Here is a 19,337-nt window from a genome sequence, read left to right as displayed (position 1 = left end):
TGTGACACACCCATGTGAGACAAGCGAGAGAGACACTCACGGGCGTGCAATTCTACCTTTCAAAACTACCGCTCCCAAGAAGTAAGCCTGTCCTGAAAGGTAAGACACCACAGAGCCTCACGAAAAATGTGCAAATTACTTTTTCCAGCTATAAGATTATGCTTGTTGTTCAGTCTCTCAGTCACGTCTGACTCTGCGACCCCACAGACTGCAGCACGCCAGGCCTCCCTGTCCTTCACCATCTCCTGGAGTTTGCACAAACTCATGCCCACTGAGTCGGTGATGCCATCAGACCATCTCATCCTCTGTAGTCCCCTTCTCCTCCTGCCTTCAGTCCTTCCCAGCAGCAGGGTCTTTCCCAGTGAGTCAAACTTGGGAAGAGCAGGAAAGCACAGAGGTGCACTCGTAATTCCCGTGTGTCAGCGCTGATGGGAAACACTCCAGCGTGTGTTCCCAGTCCTTCCCAGGAACCTGACTTACAGCTGAGACAGCGGAAACCTGTGCTTCACCCCCGTGGAGGGCGCTGCCCCGGGTCCTGAGCATGAATGACCACATCGGGGCACCTCCCACAGCGGTCACTGAATCAACACCTCTGATGGGTCACCTCCTGCCCACACTCCCGGGCTCTATAACGCTCCCGGCTGTGGCCCTTGGTAAAACGCCCCTTTGCCGACCTTCCCCTGCTTCTTCAGACTAGATTTGTAGAAATGGCAGCTTCTCAGTAGGTCTTCTCAAATATGCAAACTCAGGCAAGGTTATGTCAGGATTCCCAGTTTCTAAAAACCATGCTCCATGAGGTCTTGCTCCTTCACCTGCTTTGTTCTGCTAAACGACACGCATTCCAATAATGCCTCTCCAGCTGTCTGCACTGATGAGGGCCTTTTCACGTGATGGGGGCTCCATTACGCACTGGGTGGTCGGGGCGCCCCTGGGCACGTCTGAGCCTGTTTCCGACACTTGAGCCCCAGGGCGCCCAGGGTTTTGAGCTCTCATGACTGGTTCTGGTTCTCCTCTGCATCGACGGCTGTTCTCCCCCAGACTCCACACCAGCTCCTCTAATGGTCCCCTGCCAGCTGATGGCCACCGTGGGGAGGGAGACACCACTCGCCCTCCTCCCTCGGCTGGGGGGAGCAAGCACATGGTGATATAGGGGGAGAGCCTGAGCAACCCTCGGGGCTGCCCCTGCTCTAGAGACTGAGAGGTGGGCAAGCCCTGACCCTTCCTGCAGGCGACCCGCGGCTGCCCACTGCTGTGGCCACAATACACGGGCGCTCCTGCCTTCCAGCGAGGCGCTCAGGCTCTGGGCTCTGCCTAAGTACTCCACGTTCCAGAAATAACCCCATGGCCAGAAGGGGAAACCAGAGCCCACGTCAGAACAGGCATGCACGGGAGCCGCACCCACCTGCATTTCTCTGGGTGCTCATCACGCTTGTTATTAAAGTCCAGGGAGATCTTCGCGTCCAGGCCGATGCCAAAGTAATTGTTCATGACACACTTCTCCGTGTAATACTCTCTGCAAAGAGGGGTTCAGGCCAATTAGAACAGCCCTGCGGACCGGCCTCTGAGTGTTTCTTCCTGAGGACAAAACTTAGCTTTTGGAAGGTAAGGGACAGTGAGACCAAGAGGCAATTCACACACCGTAAAACCTACCCATTTAAAAGGCCCAACCCAATAATGCCTTGCATGGATTCACAGTCACTACAACCAACGTCAGAGCACCTCGTCCCCAAAATGAAGCCCGCACCCGTGAGCTGTGGGCCCCGGCAGCACTGCCGGCTTTCTGCCCGGTGGTGCTGCAGGTCCGGACGGCTCCCAGGAACAGACTGACACGCGCGCAGCGTCTGCCCCGTCACCAAGCGCGCCTGCACGCCATGGGCACCAGGCTAGTCCAGCACGGTGCCTCAGCCGGCAACGGCCCATCTGGGCTGTTGAGCCCTGACTTTTGAGCCCTGGCTTGTGGACACGCGCACCCACGCTTCGGTGTGGCTGTGTCTCTGTTTCGCTTTTCCTGGGAGTCACCCCAGGAAGGGACCCGCTGGGCCACATGGAAACTCTGGGTTTGGAGGCCACACCTGACTCTCCTGACAGCGGCCGCACCAACTCTGCTCACCACACCAGACACACATGTGGGCACCCTTCCATCCCCTGCCACCAGCCCTGGCTGCCCAGAACCTGCTATCAGCTGGCTGAAAGGGAAACCTAGGGCCTTCAAAAGGCCACGTGTCCCGCAATGGCCTCTATACACACAAGGACAAGCTGCACAAAAGCCCGTGCTGCCTTTAGACGGTGGGCAGAGGACAGGGTCCGTGGCGGGCAGAGTCCAAACCCAGGACAGCATCTCCCGGGAAGAGCGAGGAGGGGCGTCCAGCCTGGGACCTGCATGGACCGGGGAGCAGCAAACCCACAAGGAAGGCAACGCAATGCGGTCAGGAGGTGGTGCCCACACAGGGCCAGCCAGGACCCCAGAGAGGACGACCAAGAACACGGCACAGCCCGTCTTGGTCTCTGAACCTCAGAGTCTCTGAACCTGCCGAAGCCTCAGCACACCAGCACGTTCAGAAGCCAGAAACACGTGAGCACGGCCACCTCCCTTCCCAGAAGTTCCAGCCACCCTCCGCCCCTGCAGCCTCACCCTTTCTGGATTTTCCCTACTGGCCGACAGAAGCTGAAAAAGGATCGACTGGTCAACTGCTCACGAATTTCTCAAGTTATTTCCGAGTCAGACTTCTACGCACCAGGATTCAGCTAACAACATGCCCGCTTGGTTTACCCCATACTCACAGGTTTTCTGGTTCAGAGTTAAAGGGATCGGCGTTAATTAGTAATCGGCTGATGACTGAGCCTCCAGGCAGCGTACCAGACATCCCGGCGCGAACATCTGCTGGGGAGAGAATGGGAGGAGACCGCACTGGCTGGGGGCCCTTGATTCAAGAAGGTGATGATCACGTGTTCTTCAGAGAGCATTATCATAATAAGACGCTTCTAAAACATCACGTAAAGATGTCCAAACTTTGACAATTAATAGTCTCAGGTCAAAAACCACTCTCCTAAACCCACACTGGCAGAACAAAAATAGATACTGGGTGGTAACCTATGATGCATTAGAAAAGAGTTTATAAAGACAGCTGTCACTAAAGCCAAGAGACTCCACCAAAGTGATCTCCGCTGCAACTAGTCTTAGGGTTGGGCCAGTCACTCAACTTTTAAGGCTAAATCCATGAGGAAAAGTTGCACGTCAAAGAATCCTCCAGGTGACCAGAGCCCTCAGATACCTGCTCCAATTTTTTCAAGCTTATGTCATGAACAGTAAAGCTCAGAGAGAGCCCTGCTTTTGGACATTCTGCCGGACCATGCCGTCCAGTAACATCTGTGCTGCTTATCAACCATACCTGTCTCATCCACTTGTCCCCAGAACTTCTAGAATTTTATGGTTTTTCCTGTGGTCATGTATGGATATGAGAGTTGGACTGTGAAGAAGCCTGAGTGCCAAAGAATTGCTCCTTTTGAAGTGTGATTTGGAGAAGACTCTTGAGAGTCCCTTGGACTGCAAGGAGATCCAACCAGTCCATTCTGAAGGAGATCAGCCCTGGGATTTCTTTGGAGGGAATGATGCTGAAGCTGAAACTCCAGTACTTTGGCCACCTCATGAGAAGAGTTGACTCATTGGAAAAAACTCTGATGCTGGGAGGGATTGGGGGCAGGAGGAGAAGGGGACGACAGAGGATGAGATAGCTGGATGGCATCACAGACTCGATGGACGTGAGTCTGGGTGAACTCCAGGAGATGGTGATGGACAGGGAGGCCTGGCGTGCTGTGATTCATGGGGTCGCAAAGAGTCGGACACGACTGAGTGACTGAACTGAACTGAACTGACTCACCTAAAAACTGCAAAACCACTTATATGAGCAGCGTGTGCTCAGCCTGGCCCAGGAGGCCCAGAAAGCTACTGGAAGTGAGTTACGGGAATCCTCCCAACGCTTTCAACCCCTCGGATCACTCCTCCGTACTGAGAACACACAGTGTTCCCCCGCCCCGAGAAGCACCAGCAGGGGCTGCCCCGATGTGACGATGCGAGTGTGGGCTCAGTGCAGGCAGGGGCAGCCCGACCCTTCTGGTGGCCAGCTGTGGGTCAAGCTGGGAACAACGGGGTGACCACTGGCTCTCCACCACCCCATGCCGGCACTCCCTTTTCACTCAGCCCAGCTCCTATTTATCCTTCAGCACCCAGCTCAGGCATCACCTCCTCAACAACTTCTGCCTGGGACTCTAGGCAGCGACCTGGGAGCCGTCTGCCCTGTGTAATACACCAGGGCACTTTTCACAGAGCCGCGACAGAACCCTGAACTCTACCTGTCCTGCCCACAGACTTGTGAACTCCTGGAGTGCAGGGACCTGGTCTCGCTGAGCCCACAGACCCACGCCAGGCAGTGCAACAGCTGCTGGCAGGCTAGCACCCAGCCTGTGGCCCCCTGCCCCCCAGACACGTGGGCCGCTCTGAGGGGCTGGGGAGCCTGGCCCACCCGGGGGACACTCACTCGGGAATAAGATCTTCGTGTTCAGCGCTGGCAGGCCATCCCGGCTTCCCGACTGCGGAGGCAGAGACGCAGAACCACCTGGCGACAAGCTCCCTTTGCTTATCAGCTTCTCGCAGGGGGACTTGGACACTGTCAGACAGGACAGAAGACAGGCCACTGAGCTTCCAGCAGGCTTTGTCAGGGAGGGGGCTCAGGGACAGGCCAAGCCAGGTGAGCAGCAGCCACACGCAGCGGTAAGCCAAGGAGAGAGGCCACAGGGCTCGGACGCCCCCCAGACATGGGCCCCAGTGGGGGCAGAGGGGCCGGCCCCAACCACGGTCAGGCCGGGGTTTGGGCCTGGGCAGAGGGCAGTTCCGCATGGGAATGGGGGTGAGGAAACTCCGGGGCAGGCTCTCCCGGCAGCTCATAAGGCTGTGCATTCGGGGGCCACAGAGGCGGGGCTGTTCCAGGTGGCTAAGGGTCCCCAGAGGGCAGTCTGTGTGGCCGGCTGCCGCCTGGAGGCCCCAAGCCCTCAGTTAGGACCTGCTAGGCCAGAGGTGCAGGGAGGTTCGGGGGGAAGCATGGGCCCCAGCAGCAAGGCCCCTCCCGGCTCAGGATCCAGCCGGGCCTGCAGCAGGTAAGCCGCACACATCAGGTAGTTCGCCAAACAGGCGGCCAGTACGAGACTCTTCACACCTCCACACGGCCACAGCAACCACGAGAAAGCCCCTCACGCTTCCGAGCATCCCGAAGCGAGAGGGCCCTGTACCTCTGCGGAGGCTCCGGCCCTTAGAGGTGCTGTGGCCCTCGCTGTGGCCTGCTCTGTCGTCCGACTTCAGGTCCTTCTTATCCGAATCGGAGAGGCCAAGGATGAAGCCCTCCTGCTCCTGGGTTTGGGCGTTCTGCTCGTCCACAGCTGCGCAAGGCAAGGTGGCAGCTGAGCATGTGGAAGCTGACCCACAGCCACCACCAGGCAGCACACGGACTGGCCTCACCGCCCTCACCCTCGTCTCGGCCGAAGGCTCAGGCCCGAAGCTCTGACCCGACCCTCTGTCTCCCCGGCCCTGGCACACGGGGGCACCTGGGCACTCGTGCCAACAGGCTGGGGAGGTGGGCCAAGGCTGGAAGAGACGGGGGTGGGGAGAGAGTGACAAGTGAAGGTCTGTGCAGCCTGGAGGGGCCGAGAGGAGGGAGCCGTGCCCAGGCTGGAGCAGGGAGCGAGGTCATGACCTCACTAGTCTCACTGCAAGAAGCAGGTTGCTCTGCTCAGTGAGATGGGTCTAACGAGAGCGGAAAAGGCACGAGATAGTTTCCAAGGGTGATGAGAGGAGAGACAGACAGAGGACAGGGAAAAACTTGCTGGGAGGGACCTCTGGGTCAGGGTGAGGTTTACAGGTCAAGGTGGTTTTACAGCCTTCTCTTTGAAGCTTAGCAAACGCAGTCAGAGAAAAGGAGCGAGGCACCATGTGAGCCTCTAATCCTGGGCAGGTGTGTCTCTCCCTGCACCAGCCAGTCGCGGGTAGTCAGCAGCGCAGCCTGGACACCAGGGCCTACTGCCTGTCCAGGCCCCGGGCCCCTCACCCGAGGCCCGTGCCTGCCTCGGACAGCACGACACACACGCGCCCCTGCCTTTCTGACCACCGCCCCGGCTCACCCACCCTCGAGCCCCGTCTCAGCCTCTCCTTCCATCCTATGGCTTCATCCACCACCTCTGGCCTGGGTCCCTTCCCTCCTGGACACAGACCCCAAGCCCCGGGGACAGCCCCCCTCTCACTGGACAAGGCCAAGGTCTGGAGAGTGACCACAGGCGAGGCCCTCACAGGGAGTGGAGCCCCTGACACCAGGCACTGTGGAGGGCCTTCCACCAGCCGGGAGTGCCCCCGAGGCGCCGGCGTCCACTCAGGGTCTCTCTCTCGGGCACAGGCCCCGAGGAAGGGGTGCGGACCCGCGTCAGGCGGTCGGGAGCGGCTCTGGCCTACGTGGCGGGCCCCGCCCCTCACCAGGAGTGCCCGCCCCCGCCCCCAGGCCGGGGCCCACGCCCGCTACCTTTCTCTGTGTGCTCTATGATCTGGCGGATGGCCTTCTTCAGGCTGTTGGCCCTCAGCATGAGCTGCTCACGAGGCCGGAATATCTGGGGCCGGGCGGGGCAGGCCGAGCCCACAGCGCGGGCCCCCGTGGAGCCGGAGCCGCAGCCGCCGCCCGCCCCGTCCCCGTCCTCTGCCTCCTCGGCGATGGTGGGGGGCGGCGTGGGCAGGGAGGACGAGGCCTGCGACTCGTCATCCAGGGTCTTGAGCAGGGAGTCCAGCTTCTCCTTGAGGACGGAGCACTGGGCGGGGAACGGAGGCAGGAGTGGAGGTGTGCCGCCCAACTCCGACGGCCCCCGCCCCCGGGGGCCTGGGACCCACCTTCTTGGCCATGACCTCCGACTCCTCTGAGCTCTCGGTGGTCTTCTCGTAGGCCTTCCCGACCCGTGCCACGAAGTCCTTCACAGTCTCACAGAGCACTCTGCGGGAGGAGATGGAGGCTTCAGAGGGGCCGTCCCACGGGGACCCCCGGCGCCCCAGGCTGCCAGGCGCTCACTTGGCTGACGAGATCACCACGGAGTGCTGGTCGGAGGTCAGGATCTTGGAGAGGTGAGCCGCGACCGAGTCTTCATAGAAGAGAATCTGCCGCACCTGCACTCGGCCCGGGGGGCGGGCAGCCGTCACCCTCGGGCCAGGAGCGCCACCCCTGCCCGCGGCCCAGCCCGCCTCCCTTCACACACAGCTGACAGACCGAGGATCCTAACAGACTGCTCCGGGCTGCACTCCTGCACCCCGGCTCCTCCTGAGAGGCGCGGGCCTGTAGCCGAGGCTCCCCACGTTTCTGTCGGGTGGGACCCTGGCCCAGGCCCCCGTCATCCCTGGATGTCAATCACCCTCCTCACCTCCCACCCCTGCCTGCAAAAGCGGGGGCTCTCCCCGTGCGTGTCAAGCCCTTTACTATCGGCCAGAGGGTCGACCTTTAGGGTTTGCCCACGAACGCGCCTGCTCTTAACTGTACGTTCTCTGCTCGCAGGACAGGTCCTGGCAGCCCAGGCAGGTGTGGCTGGGAGACCAGGGTTGGCCTCCCCTGACCCTCGGGGCGGGCAGACAGCCCTTGGCACAGCCCCTCTGCCTGCTCGGCCAGGGGCTCGCTTGGAGGCCCGAGCACAGCTGTGCACCTGAGCTGCCCAGTCTCAGCAGAGTCTGGGCCCTGAGGGAACTTCTAACTCCCGAAACCCACCACAAAGTGAAAGGAGCGATCAGCACCGAACTAGCACAGACTGACTGCAAGGGCAGGACACGGAGGAGGGGCCTGGGTGGGCAGAGCGCTGGCGGGAAGACCCCGAGTCCTACGGGGCAGAGTCCACGGGACCCGGCCCCACCTCAGGGGGCCCTGCGCCGGCAAGGGGCTGACCTGGAGCAGGGCATTTCTGGCGGGGGAGGCAAGGCAGGGAGGGGCCAGGGTGAGCGCATGGCGATACCTCGGAGCCCTCGCTCAGGTCTTCAGTGACGGTGGAGGAGGAGACCGGCCGGGGCAGTTTGGTCTCGTAGGCCATGACGCTCCACCTGCACACACACAGGGGCTCAGCCAGTCGGCTCCAGCCCCAGGCCTCCCCACCTCCCCGTCTCACAGCCGGCAGAGGGGACGAGATCCTATGACAACTTAACTGTGTCTGTCAGCCTGTATCGACCCGGCCCCCCCCAGGCCCCAAGCTGGCTCCTCACTTGGCTGAGAACAAATGTCACAACCCGCTGGGTGGGCGTCCCCTCTGCACAGCTGAGCCGCTCGGCAGGCAGCTGGCTCAGGGCTCTGGGCGTTTCACAGCCTCCGGAGGCGGGGGGCAGAACAGCAGAGGTAGCCAAGCGCGTTTGATACCACGCCTGCTCACAGCAGTGCGGGACCCTCTGAAAGAATGGGCCATCTCCTCAAGTCCCATGGGCTGTGGTCCGGGGGTTCACACGGGAGTTCGGTGCTCAGAGCAGCTTGCTCGGGAAGGATGCCCAAGCTTCTAAACACGTGGAGGGCAGTAACCCCAAACTCCAATGCTTCTGGGAACACGGGACAGCTCAACTCCGTGACGAGGAGGATGGGTGACAGGCGAGGCTGCAGTGGCCGCAGGGGGCAGGGCCGCCTCCTGCTCTGAGGGCCAGACGACCAGGCCTGGCTGGTGAGACCTGGCCACCTGAGGGCACAGTCCCAACCCCTTCTGCTCATCAGCGCTTGCGGTTTCCCAGGGCCCCAGCTGAGAACAGCAGGCTGAGAGGCCGCGTGCGGCGCACTCACCTGTCCAGCATCTTGGTGCTGGCTCTCTCTAGCTTCTCCAGGATCTGCGGGAGCTGGGTGTCGTCATCGCAGGCCGAGCCCCAGCCCAGCACGCGAGCCAAGTCGTTCCCTGTGCCGAGCGGCAGCACCCCGAGCTGGCACTGCAACAGGGTGGGAGGACACGGCGTCAGCGGGCCCCGTCCAGCGAGCGTGTGAGGGCTGAGCTCAGACGGCGGCAGCCAGAGGGTCTCCCCAACCTGACAGAAAGCTCCGCCCCCCGCCTGCTGACACACCTGACCGTCAGCCCTCTGTCACCTCCCACCTTCACAGCGATGACCACAGTCCTGCCCCGAGTGGCGATACCTGAGCCCCCAAGAAGCGGGGGGTGATCCCTCGCCTGCTCTCCACCCACAACAGCATGTCCCCAGCGCCGAGCTCACCTCCTTGCCCCTGACATGACTGTAAGTCCCGTCCAGACAGGCGCCAGGACGTCCACTGTGGCCCTCAAACCACCACCACTACCACTCAGCCTACAGCCCCTCGCCTGCCACTCCCCGGGCCCCCCCCCACCCCCGCCAGCTCGGGCCCTGCCGTCCACCTGGAGTTCCCACCCAGAGCCTCCTGCACAAACCCCCCTCACCAGCTCAGGGCTCAGGAGGCTCCTGAGACACAGGGTGCCTGACAGTCTTCAACCGCCAAGCACGACACGCATGTGGGGAGGGTCACCGGTCCTCCCTACGCACGACACAGCCTGAGGTCACCTGCCCCGGCCACAACGGACGCCCTGCACCCTGCCAGGGACAGCACGCTGGCCACAGCAGGTGAGGCCAAGGATGCCCAGCCCCGGGCAGACAGAGCCAGCTTGGGGAGCCTCAAAGGAAAGGGCAGGCAGCACAGAGACAGCCCCACAGAGTCCAGGCCCAGGGGTCTGGGAACGGAGACCACCCCCTCCCTGCCAAACCAGAGCTCCGAAAAGGGGGCAGCACAGACAGAGGAAGTCAGAGACTCAGAGGAGGAAGAAGGCGCCCAGCTGGGGCTGCTGCATCACAAGACGAGTCTGGACCTTAACCGAAGCCAGGAGCAGAGCAGCCCAAGCGAGGGTCTCAGGGCTGGGGGCGTTGTGGGGGGGGGGGGTCAATGGGGCGGACGTGAGAGGCTCAGGCACGGCCTGAGCGGAGCTGCCCGGGAGAAGGCCCCCAAAAGCAGTGGGCAGATGGCACCGGGGGCCAGGACGACACTGCGGCAGCACACTCGGCGGTGCTGGGCGCTGCGGGGCAACAGGAGAACCGGAGACAACGAGGGAGGGTCCAAGACCCCTGCTGGATCTCCAGCTCCGATGGCGGGCAAGTGAATGTTCAGACTCCGAAGAAAAGGGATGGAAGGGGGCGGGCAGGGCTGGGAATGCCAGCTTTGAGGCACCAGAGGCAGCCAGGGAGGGCCGGGGCAGCCGGGGACATGGCTCTGGGGCTCAGCTAAGAGTCACTGGCTTCTTTGGGTGCTGAGCGTGTGGAGAACGAGGTGGGGCCTGGCATCCGGAGCGGGGACGGGAGGGTTGGCCAGAAGGCGAGGAGCACCAAGGGGGTCGGGAGTGACCCGATGGCCAAGGGCCACAGAGAAGCCCAGGGAGAAAAACGCACTCTGAACTCAGCCGGATGCGTGAGACCCTACCTTCCCGACGTGATAGTAAAGCTCAGTTACAATCCCGGAAGGGAAGGAGCCTTAAAATTGGACCTAGGCGTACTGCTCGAACGTCACCACCAGAGGGCAGTATTCGCTCTCCTAAGCGGCGGGCCTCCCCGGAGCTGAGCAGTGACTCGGACACCAGCCGTCCCCTCTCTAACATCATTCCGGGGGCTAAACACGGGCAGCAAAAGCTCCAGCCCACTTATGAAGACCGCCAACACAGTAAAAGACAAGTGACAAACAAGGGAAAACGCGGCCAACCAGAAGTTCACATCCCCAGTACAATAATCCTCAGAAATCAATTTTTTTAAAGGCAAATAAATACCCCAACAGAAAACTAGTGTAGATTAAAAAAACATGAGATGATTCATTTCAAAATTCATAATTAATTGAGGATAGGTTTCACTTCACCAGTATGAGGAAATAAAAATGAAACATTCCATTTTTTAGTCTACTAAGTTGGGGCAAGAGCTGTAAGATGCACAATGCCAGCACATGGGAAGTTTTATGAGTGACAGGAGCCTACACTGGGACAGCTGTGATGCAGAACAGTCTGGCAGTATCACCGAAATTTCAATTTGGGTGCTCTTCAGAAAAGAACATAATTGGGCACACGTGGTTTTTACCAGCATGGTCTTTAGGAAGCAACCTAAGTGTCCATAAGGGCGGGGAGATGAACTAGCCCCAAACTGGCACAGCCGCCCACCTTAGCTGGCCGCGGAAAACCACCACAGCCCTCCATTTACTGGGGCCAGAGGTGCTGGGAGTGTGGTGATTTAAAGCACACAGCACTCCTGCGTGATACACGGCGCGGGTGCTGTGAGTCCATTTAGAGCCCATCGCACGCTGTGCTGCACACATTTTCACAGTGAGGCCTGAAGGACAGGGACCAAGATGCCGTGTGAGCGTGCGCGCGTGCTCAGCCCTGTCCAACCCTCTGTGACCCCACAGACTGCAGCCCGCCAGGCTCCTCTGTCCACAGGATTCTCCAGGCAGGGATACTGGAGAGGGCTGCCATTTCTTCCAGAAGGGGGTCTTCCTGACCCAGGGATCGAACCTATGTCTCCTGCATTGGCAGGTGGGTTCTTTACCACCTGGGTCACCTGAGAAGCTCTACTGAAATGCTAGCAGTGGTTAATTATTGGGAGGGGGAGGGGGGGAGGGAGCCGGCGTAGAAAATCAATCAACACTTAAAACACAGCCCTAACTCTGACCTGAACTCCAAGTATTCTGACCCCAGCCGGCTCACCAGCAAGAGGCATTGAGCAGATGCCATCACTACCCAACAAAGAGCCACACCCGGATCGGCCCGCACCTGGGAGCTTCCTGCACCGGAGTGTTCCCTGTGTCCGGCCCTGGGTCCCCACAACGCCATCAGGCTTCCCTGCCCCCCCTCCAAGACCACCCCGGGGGCGGGTAGCATCACCCGAGGAGACCCAGCCTCTGTCACGTGGCTTCGCTCTCCCCTGGGGCCGGGCCCTCCACACCCAGTACCTGTTTGTGAAGGTTGAGGCTGTCAATTTCAGAGAGGACCCAACCCACACTGCCATCTCCACCACAGACCAGAATCCGGAACGTGTCAAACTTCTGGAACAAACGCAAGCTGCCGAGGAAACAGAAGGACAAGAGCGTGAGGTCCGTTCTAAGGGACAGACGACAGCCAGTCAGTCCTGGGCCGGGTGCCCTCCGCTGCTCCTCGCAGCTGACCCTAAAACAGCCTGCGGGGGATCAGAGCCCCACTGCGCTCACGCTGCACCCACTGGGGGCCACAGGCACTGAGAGTGAAGGCCTGCCTGCCTCACCCCCGCCCCTCTCAGCCGGCACCCCCATGTCACTCAGGAGCCCCAGGCTGCAGCACGCTGCCCACACGTGCGTGACCTGTCCCCTGGCCCACCCTGCGCCCCTCTAACTCCAGCTCCGTCCCCTCCCGATGCCCCTCTAGGTCCCCCTGCTTCTCGCTGGCAGCACCCCTCCCAGGACCCCATGCCCTTGTGCTCATTCCCCAGCCTCTCGCTGGGTGGCCTTAACCGCATTCCGGCTTCAGGGACCACACAGAGGCTGATGGCCCCAAATGGCCCTAATGCTGACCCCTCGGCTCTCCTGAAAGACCACACTTGTCCACCAGAACTACCACTTCAGCATCACATGGGCACCTCCCAACCCACGTCTCTCTCCTCAGAGAAAGGCAGCACCACCACCGCCCAGGGCCGGGCCATGCACTGCCCTCCTCAGATCAGGCCACGGGGGCTTCTCCTGGAATGCCCCAGGGGACTCAGAGCTCCTTCAAGACACCTCTGCTCCTGCTGCTGGCGCCATCTTCCCAAAACAAGACCCCCTGGACCATAGCCCGCCAGGCTCTTCTGTCCATGGGATTCCCAGGCAAGAATACTGGAGTGGGCAGCCATGTCCTCCTCCAGGAGATCTTCCCGACCCAGGGATCGAACCCAGGTCTCCTGCATTGCAGGCGGATTCTTTACCATCTGAGCCAGCAGGGAAGCCCTCAATACTAAGCAGTCATTCGAATGAATGAGGCTGACCTGTAATACCTGACGTCAGAACACATACACACTGCTGCCGGCTGACACCGTACAAAATGCCGCACAATGGCAGGGAACAGAGGCCACACCTGCCGGGGGCGCACACATGCCCTGGAAAGCTGGAAGGACATGTAACTATGAACCCTTCAGAGTAGGCACCTCTGCCCAGGATTTGGGAAGGGTAAGTTTTAGTTTCTATTTAAAATTTCCTGTATCTTTGAATCTTTAAACAAGCATACGTTATCTTCACACAGTTTTTAAACTCCAATAAAGATATATTTTACAGGCTTCCTACCCAAGGTGTGGTCCTCCATTCATGAGGTCAAAGACCTGGGCAGGGTTCAGCAGCTGCTTGAATCTTCGCAGGAACTTCACCCCCTGGTTGTCCCCACTCTTTGAATTGACAAAGACCAACAACGGACTCGTGCAGGACGGAGGACACGTGGCCTTCCAGAAGCCTGAGTGTGAGGAGGGAAAAGGACAGAAGCAGACCTCAGAGCCACAGAAGACACCAAGGCGCTCTCAATCGCGTGCCAAGCAGACACCCCATGGGACACAGAACTTGCACGTACACGCCCGGGAAACCAGCAAGAGATTAATCCACAGGTTTCCACATCATCCCCCCTGCATACAGTGGAGCTGGCCTCCACGCGGCCGGCCTCACCTCTACAGGACTCGAAATGCCAGATGCGGCTCTCAACCTAGCAGGCTGACTTCCTGAGACACGTGACACGCTCCCACCAGCACACGTTACTACGGACCATCACGGACCACCCGGACAGGCGGTGCGGGTGGGAGAGCACGGTACTAGACGGAGACCAGCTGATGGGCGGCCCACGCCAAGACGGAGGAGGGCCTCACACTCAGTGCCTACTCAGTAGCCAACGGACCCGCCACGTCTGGATAAGGAATCTGGGCCATGAGTCCAAGGTACCCAGCAGCCTGCCATCAGGACCCTGCTCACCACCACCTCCCCCGACAGCGGCTGGGTCTGACCTCTGTCCGACCACATTTCAACATCACCAACATAACCAATTCCAGAGCCGGGGAGAAGAGGGCCCGGAGAAGGCAATCCAAGGAAACGGCTGAGAGAGGAGAGCACTGTACCCACCATCGGAGTCGATGCTGTTGAGCGCGGTGGGCGGGATGACCGACACTTTGCACAGGCCCAGCGGGCACTTGGTCAGCAGGGAGTCTTTACACGCAGTGTGCACCTGCAACGCACGCCTGCTCGTCACAGGGGGGCGCCGGCCCCCCGCCCCCAGGACCCTGCGCGGCTCCGCAGCGGCGGGCGTCCCCATGGGTGGGCATGCTCACCATGGCCTTGCACCAGAGGCAGCGCCAGTCCTGAAGGCGCAGCACGCTGCCGCACGTCTTGTCACACACTGTACACTTGGCGCTCACGGGCAGGTTCCCCTCCAGCCACTGGTGAGGCATGGCGATCTGTGAGCCACACAGAGACACGCGCTGAGGGGGGGCGCCAGGGTGCCCCACAACCTCCACACGGGCCAAGCTTCCTCCTTGGCAACAGTGCTCCGAAATGGCCTCAGCCGCATCATTCTTCCCCACATGGAGGTGAGGTGCAGTCTGCAGAGGCTACCCAAACCTCTGCTCCCCCCGCCAGGCACCCACAACTCCCAGGGACTGGACAGGGCTCAGGGGCGCCCAGATGCCAGGACCAACACAGAGGGAACCCTGCCCCCCTTCCCCTGGAGGAAGAGAACTGCGCCCAGGAGGGAGCCAGTGGGCCTCTCAGCCCAGCACAAGAGGAGCCTCAGAGGGTCCCCCGGGCGCACCCCGTCCTCGTCCTCGATGATGTCCTTCCCGATGGAGGCCAGCGTGGTCCACTTGCAGTCACTGGTCGCGCGCACAGCACAGCGCTTGTGGGCCTTGAACTTGCACACTGGGAGAGAACAAGCGTGTCAGCCCGGGAGCCATGGCTGTGGTCCAGGGTGAGCTGCCCTGCCCTCCTGGCCAAGGCAGGCGCAGCGTGGACGCTCAGTTCCCGTCTAAGCACAGCCACCAGCCTGCGTGCGCAGCACTCACGGGGAGACCAGGTAGCCAGCCTGCCCAGGGTCAGCAGGCTCCCTGGGCAGGGCCAGAGGGTGAGCAGCTCGGGCTTCAGGGCCCCCACAGCACGAGGGTCCGCGTGGCCGCACTTCACGCACAGACACTGACCCTTAAGGGTCACGTGACTTTTCTGTGTCACACTACAGCTGCCTTCTTTCGGTACTTTTCAACCTTTAAAAGTTGTGAAAACTCTTCTTAATGTCACCAGCCGTCTGCAATCAGGCAGCAGGTGGGCACTGGGCCTGGCACCACAGTTCTCCTCTCCCTCTCCAGCCCGAGCCCTGCGCCCCTGCCCTCTGGTCTGGAAGACATGGCCCCAGGCAGGCTGCAGCTACACTGCAGCAGTGAGACGGTTAAACCTCTTTTCCCTCCACGTCCTTCACGCTTCCTCTTTGTGTCTCAATGCTACCAATTCCCTTCTTTTCACCTTGTTCTGTCACTGCAAAAAATCATTTACCCAGACTCCTGCATGGGCACAGTAAACAAGGGCGGCATCACACAGGTCCCGCGACGCCTACCCTACTGCAGGACTACGCTTGGACCCCGAAGGCGTCTCACGTCAGATCCCAGGTGCCTCTCCCGGCGGTGAACACACCACCCGTACCTTCACAGGACAGTCCGTGGGACGTGACCCCAGACAGGGCCTCACGGCACACATTGCAGTAGGTGGGCCTTGCGTGAGAGCAGGCGTACCAGTTGTGGGTCCCTGAGAAGTGGTCCATGCTGTACTGGGTGGGCTGCAGGGATGGGGGACAAAGATGGAGAACGTGAGGCACCCCTCTGACCTTCCTGAATGTGGTAACTTGGACGAGGTTCAACAAGAAATCAGACGGGGTCACCACCTGACAGCCCACAAGTAGAGCCATGAACCTTAACCTTCAAGGAGCATCTGAGAGAGCGAGCCACAGACCAGGCAGGCCCGCAGGGGGACGCCGGGACTGTGCCCTCGGGGGGGGGGGGGCAGGGGACGGGGGAGGGGGGTGGGGGAAGGGTGACGGGGGAGAGGGACAGGGGAAGGGTGACAAGGGGGGTGATGGGGGAAGGGGGACGGGGGGAGGGGGACAGGGGAGGGGGATGGGCGACGGGGGGAGGGGGACAGGGGAAGGGTGACGGGGGAGGGTGACAAGGGGGGTGACGGGGGGAGGGGGACAGGGGAAGGGTGACGGGGGAGGGTGACGGGGGGGACGGGGGGAGAGGGACAGGGGAAGGGTGACAAGGGGGGTGACGGGGGTGGCGACGGGGGGAAGGGGACAGGGGAAAGGGGATGGGGGAGGGGGACGGGGGAGGGGGAGGGTGATGGGGGAGGGTGACGGGGAGGGTGATGGCAGTGGTGATGGGGGAGGGTGATGGGGGAGGGTGACGGTAGGAGGGTGACGGGGACGCTCTCCTCTCACCTCAAAGTGCTCCCTGCTCTGCACGGTCTTCAGGGCTGCAATCCAGTCTTCCATCTCCTTCCTGTTATCGGCACACAGGATGAGCTTCCTACATGGAGTGATGACCTAGAGAAACAGACAGGAAACATGCAACATGTCAGCGAGCCAACAGCAGGTGCTGGCAGCTGTGGAAACTTTCCAAAACGTTCTGAAAAGTTTCACAACTTTCACTGTATCCTTTCTTTTCTTTCATGAGAAAGTACTGTTTTGTTCAGGTAGTCAATGGACCACAACATAAAAAGATTATCCTCGGTCATTGAAAGTCAATAACAATCTCAAATCAGAAAGACAATCAAATTTAGATACATATTCACCAAAGATCAATATAAGTGCACATTTACCATCATCTATTTACTACTTAGACCAATAACCAGCCACAGGCAATCTTTTTTTCAAAGGAAAAGAAAACCAAGTTTCCATTGCTCCAACAAGCTCAGGAGCTGACCACCCAGCCCTTGAACAGTTTAGGGAAGTCTCCTGTGCATTTCAAACATATCATACATAAACATCCTTTTGAAAAAGCCTGTTGGGACTTCCCAATGGTAAAGAATCCACCTGTCAATGCAGGAGGCTCGAGTTCGATCCCTGATCTGGGAAGACCCCAGCTGCCGCAGACCAGTCAAGCCATGCGCCACAACTATTGAGACTGTGCTCTAGACCCTGGGAGCCACAGCTCCTGAAGCCCACGCACCCTCCAGCCCACGCTCTGCAACCAGAGAAGCCATCGCAAAGAGCAGCCTGCACACTAAGTAGAGAGGAGCCCCCGCTCGCCACAACCAGAGAAAAGCCTGTGTAGCCACAAAGACCCAGAACAGCCAAAAATAAAGTTACTGTAAAACCCTTTAACATGTGACAACATCACCAGCTACTACAGTCAGGCCTGATAATTTTAACGGGAAATGAGGTCATGAACCTAATAGCTATCAACAAAAGAAAAGTAAATCTATAACATATACAGACTTCATAAATAAACAGAAAAAAAGCTATGAACTTGCATTTCGCTGAAGAGATGCAAAATGGCTAATAAAGGGATGAAAAGATGCTTAATCACTCGTCACTGGGAAACACAAATGAAAAGATCACTCTATTTCTAACAGACTGGCACGGTTGTTAAAGACGCCAATTCAGCTGTTGGAAAAGGTGTGAGAGACAGAGTGCAAACAGAGTGCACAGCTTTTAGAGGAAATGTTGACAACGTCTATCGAGATTTGAGAAATCAAACCCTTTCACCTTTTTTTATATTGCTGTAAAACATCTACATGGTCCCAAAGTCGAGTTGACAAAATAAGGCACAGATTTTGTGTGTCCCCTCATCCTGCTTCAGAGAAGACAACGGCACCCCACTCCAGTGCTCTTGCCTGGAAACTCCCATGGACGGAGGAGCCTGGTGGGCTGCAGTCCATGGGGTCGCTAAGAGTCAAACACGACTGAGCGACTTCACTTCCACTTTTCACTTTCATGCATTGGAGAAGGAAATGGCAGCCCACTCCAGTGTTCTTGCCTGGAGAATCCCAGGGACGGGGGAGCCTGGTGGGCTGCCATCTATGGGGTTGCACAGAGTCGGACACAAGTGAAGCGACTTAGCAGCAGCAGCAGCATCCTGCTTCCATCCCTCCCCCAAAGGCAGCCTTAAAAATAAATAAGGTATGGTTTATCCTCCCATTTTCTGCAAATACACGTATATATTTAATATTCTCTTTTCAAAACAGTAGCATACCAGAGACATGTTTGTCCACTCTGCCTTTTTAATTTAATCACAATTGGCCTACGAACAGCACAGGTTTGAACTGCAAATCTCCACTCATAGGCAGATTTTTTATTCCCCCAACACCGAAAATGCTCCACGAGCAGCGGCTGGCCGAATCCACAGGTGCGAACCTTGGCTAGGGTAGAACCAGGGTCAAGGAGGGTCAACTATAAATGACACGTGGATTTCCAGCTGCACGGAGGATCAGTGCCCCTGACCTTTGCACTGTCTGCCAAAGGTCAACTGCGGGCATCCAGGCCAGCACTTCTCAGTGCCAGCCCCAGACTCTTGACTGTCTCCCCAGCTGCAGAGCAGGCACTCCACCGCACTGAAATGCCCGAGTCTGCTCAACCAGCCCTACTTAAGTCTATGATACTGAAAATTCTTTGCGATTTCAATCAGCACCACAACCAATAGCCTTTACACGGATCTTTTCATATTTTTGCTGGGGTATTCTTGGAATGAATTCCAAGAAGTATAACCACCCTGACAAAGAATAAACGCATGTGTAATTTTGCTGCTGTTGCCAAATTTCCCTCCGTGGGGGTTGTACCATTTTGCCTTCCCACCAGCAGGGCTGGGAAAATGGCTGCTTCCTCGTGGATTCACCAATAAAATCTGTTATTTAACTTCTGGATGTCTGCCCATGTTAGAGCTTTAATTTATATTAGAAAGATCCAATTTAGGAACACCCAGCTTAAGTTATTAAATGATCGTGTTTCTGGCTCAAAACATTTAGAAACAGTATTTTATACATTATCTCTTCGGTGATTTCCATAAACTACCTACACAGCTTAAGCACAGCAGGATGTAATTAGAACTGGATCACAAATGCACGGCGCTGTTCATTCTTTCACGGCCAGGGTAACCACGATGACGCCTCGGAGGGACCGGGCGGGTGTAAGAAGTCAGCCCGGGAGAGGGCAGGGGAGATGGAAGGACACACACTGAGGCCCAGAGCAGCAGGCTCTCCTGGCCTCCGGCAGTGGGAGCCTCTCTCTCTCCTGGAGGCTCAGTGGGCGGCCTGTACCCCCTCCCAGCAGACGCCAGCCCAGCGTCTGCTCTA

At 58.9% G+C, this 19,337-nt stretch overlaps 1 protein-coding gene across 1 annotated transcript in view; it reads right to left on the bottom strand.

Moving 5' to 3' along the window:
• DGKD (diacylglycerol kinase delta) overlaps window positions 1-19,337 on the bottom strand; it is a 109,128-nt gene that overhangs the window by 14,938 nt on the left and 74,853 nt on the right. The window contains exons 4-19 of the mRNA XM_052638192.1: window positions 16,486-16,590; window positions 15,696-15,828; window positions 14,818-14,924; window positions 14,339-14,464; window positions 14,133-14,235; window positions 13,317-13,479; window positions 11,979-12,087; window positions 8,823-8,962; window positions 8,020-8,104; window positions 7,095-7,189; window positions 6,920-7,019; window positions 6,561-6,840; window positions 5,284-5,430; window positions 4,536-4,664; window positions 2,782-2,878; window positions 1,403-1,513 (exon numbers count right to left, since the gene is read on the bottom strand). Coding sequence (XP_052494152.1) covers window positions 1,403-1,513; window positions 2,782-2,878; window positions 4,536-4,664; window positions 5,284-5,430; window positions 6,561-6,840; window positions 6,920-7,019; window positions 7,095-7,189; window positions 8,020-8,104; window positions 8,823-8,962; window positions 11,979-12,087; window positions 13,317-13,479; window positions 14,133-14,235; window positions 14,339-14,464; window positions 14,818-14,924; window positions 15,696-15,828; window positions 16,486-16,590 — 2,030 coding nt within the window. The remainder of the gene's footprint in view (window positions 1-1,402; window positions 1,514-2,781; window positions 2,879-4,535; window positions 4,665-5,283; window positions 5,431-6,560; window positions 6,841-6,919; window positions 7,020-7,094; window positions 7,190-8,019; window positions 8,105-8,822; window positions 8,963-11,978; window positions 12,088-13,316; window positions 13,480-14,132; window positions 14,236-14,338; window positions 14,465-14,817; window positions 14,925-15,695; window positions 15,829-16,485; window positions 16,591-19,337) is intronic.

Source organism: Budorcas taxicolor, chromosome 3 (genome assembly GCF_023091745.1).
Source record: "Budorcas taxicolor isolate Tak-1 chromosome 3, Takin1.1, whole genome shotgun sequence".
Taxonomy (NCBI): Eukaryota; Metazoa; Chordata; class Mammalia; order Artiodactyla; family Bovidae; genus Budorcas; species Budorcas taxicolor.
The sequence above is the reverse complement of the archived record's forward strand: the minus strand, read 5'-3'. Positions and strand labels throughout refer to the sequence as shown.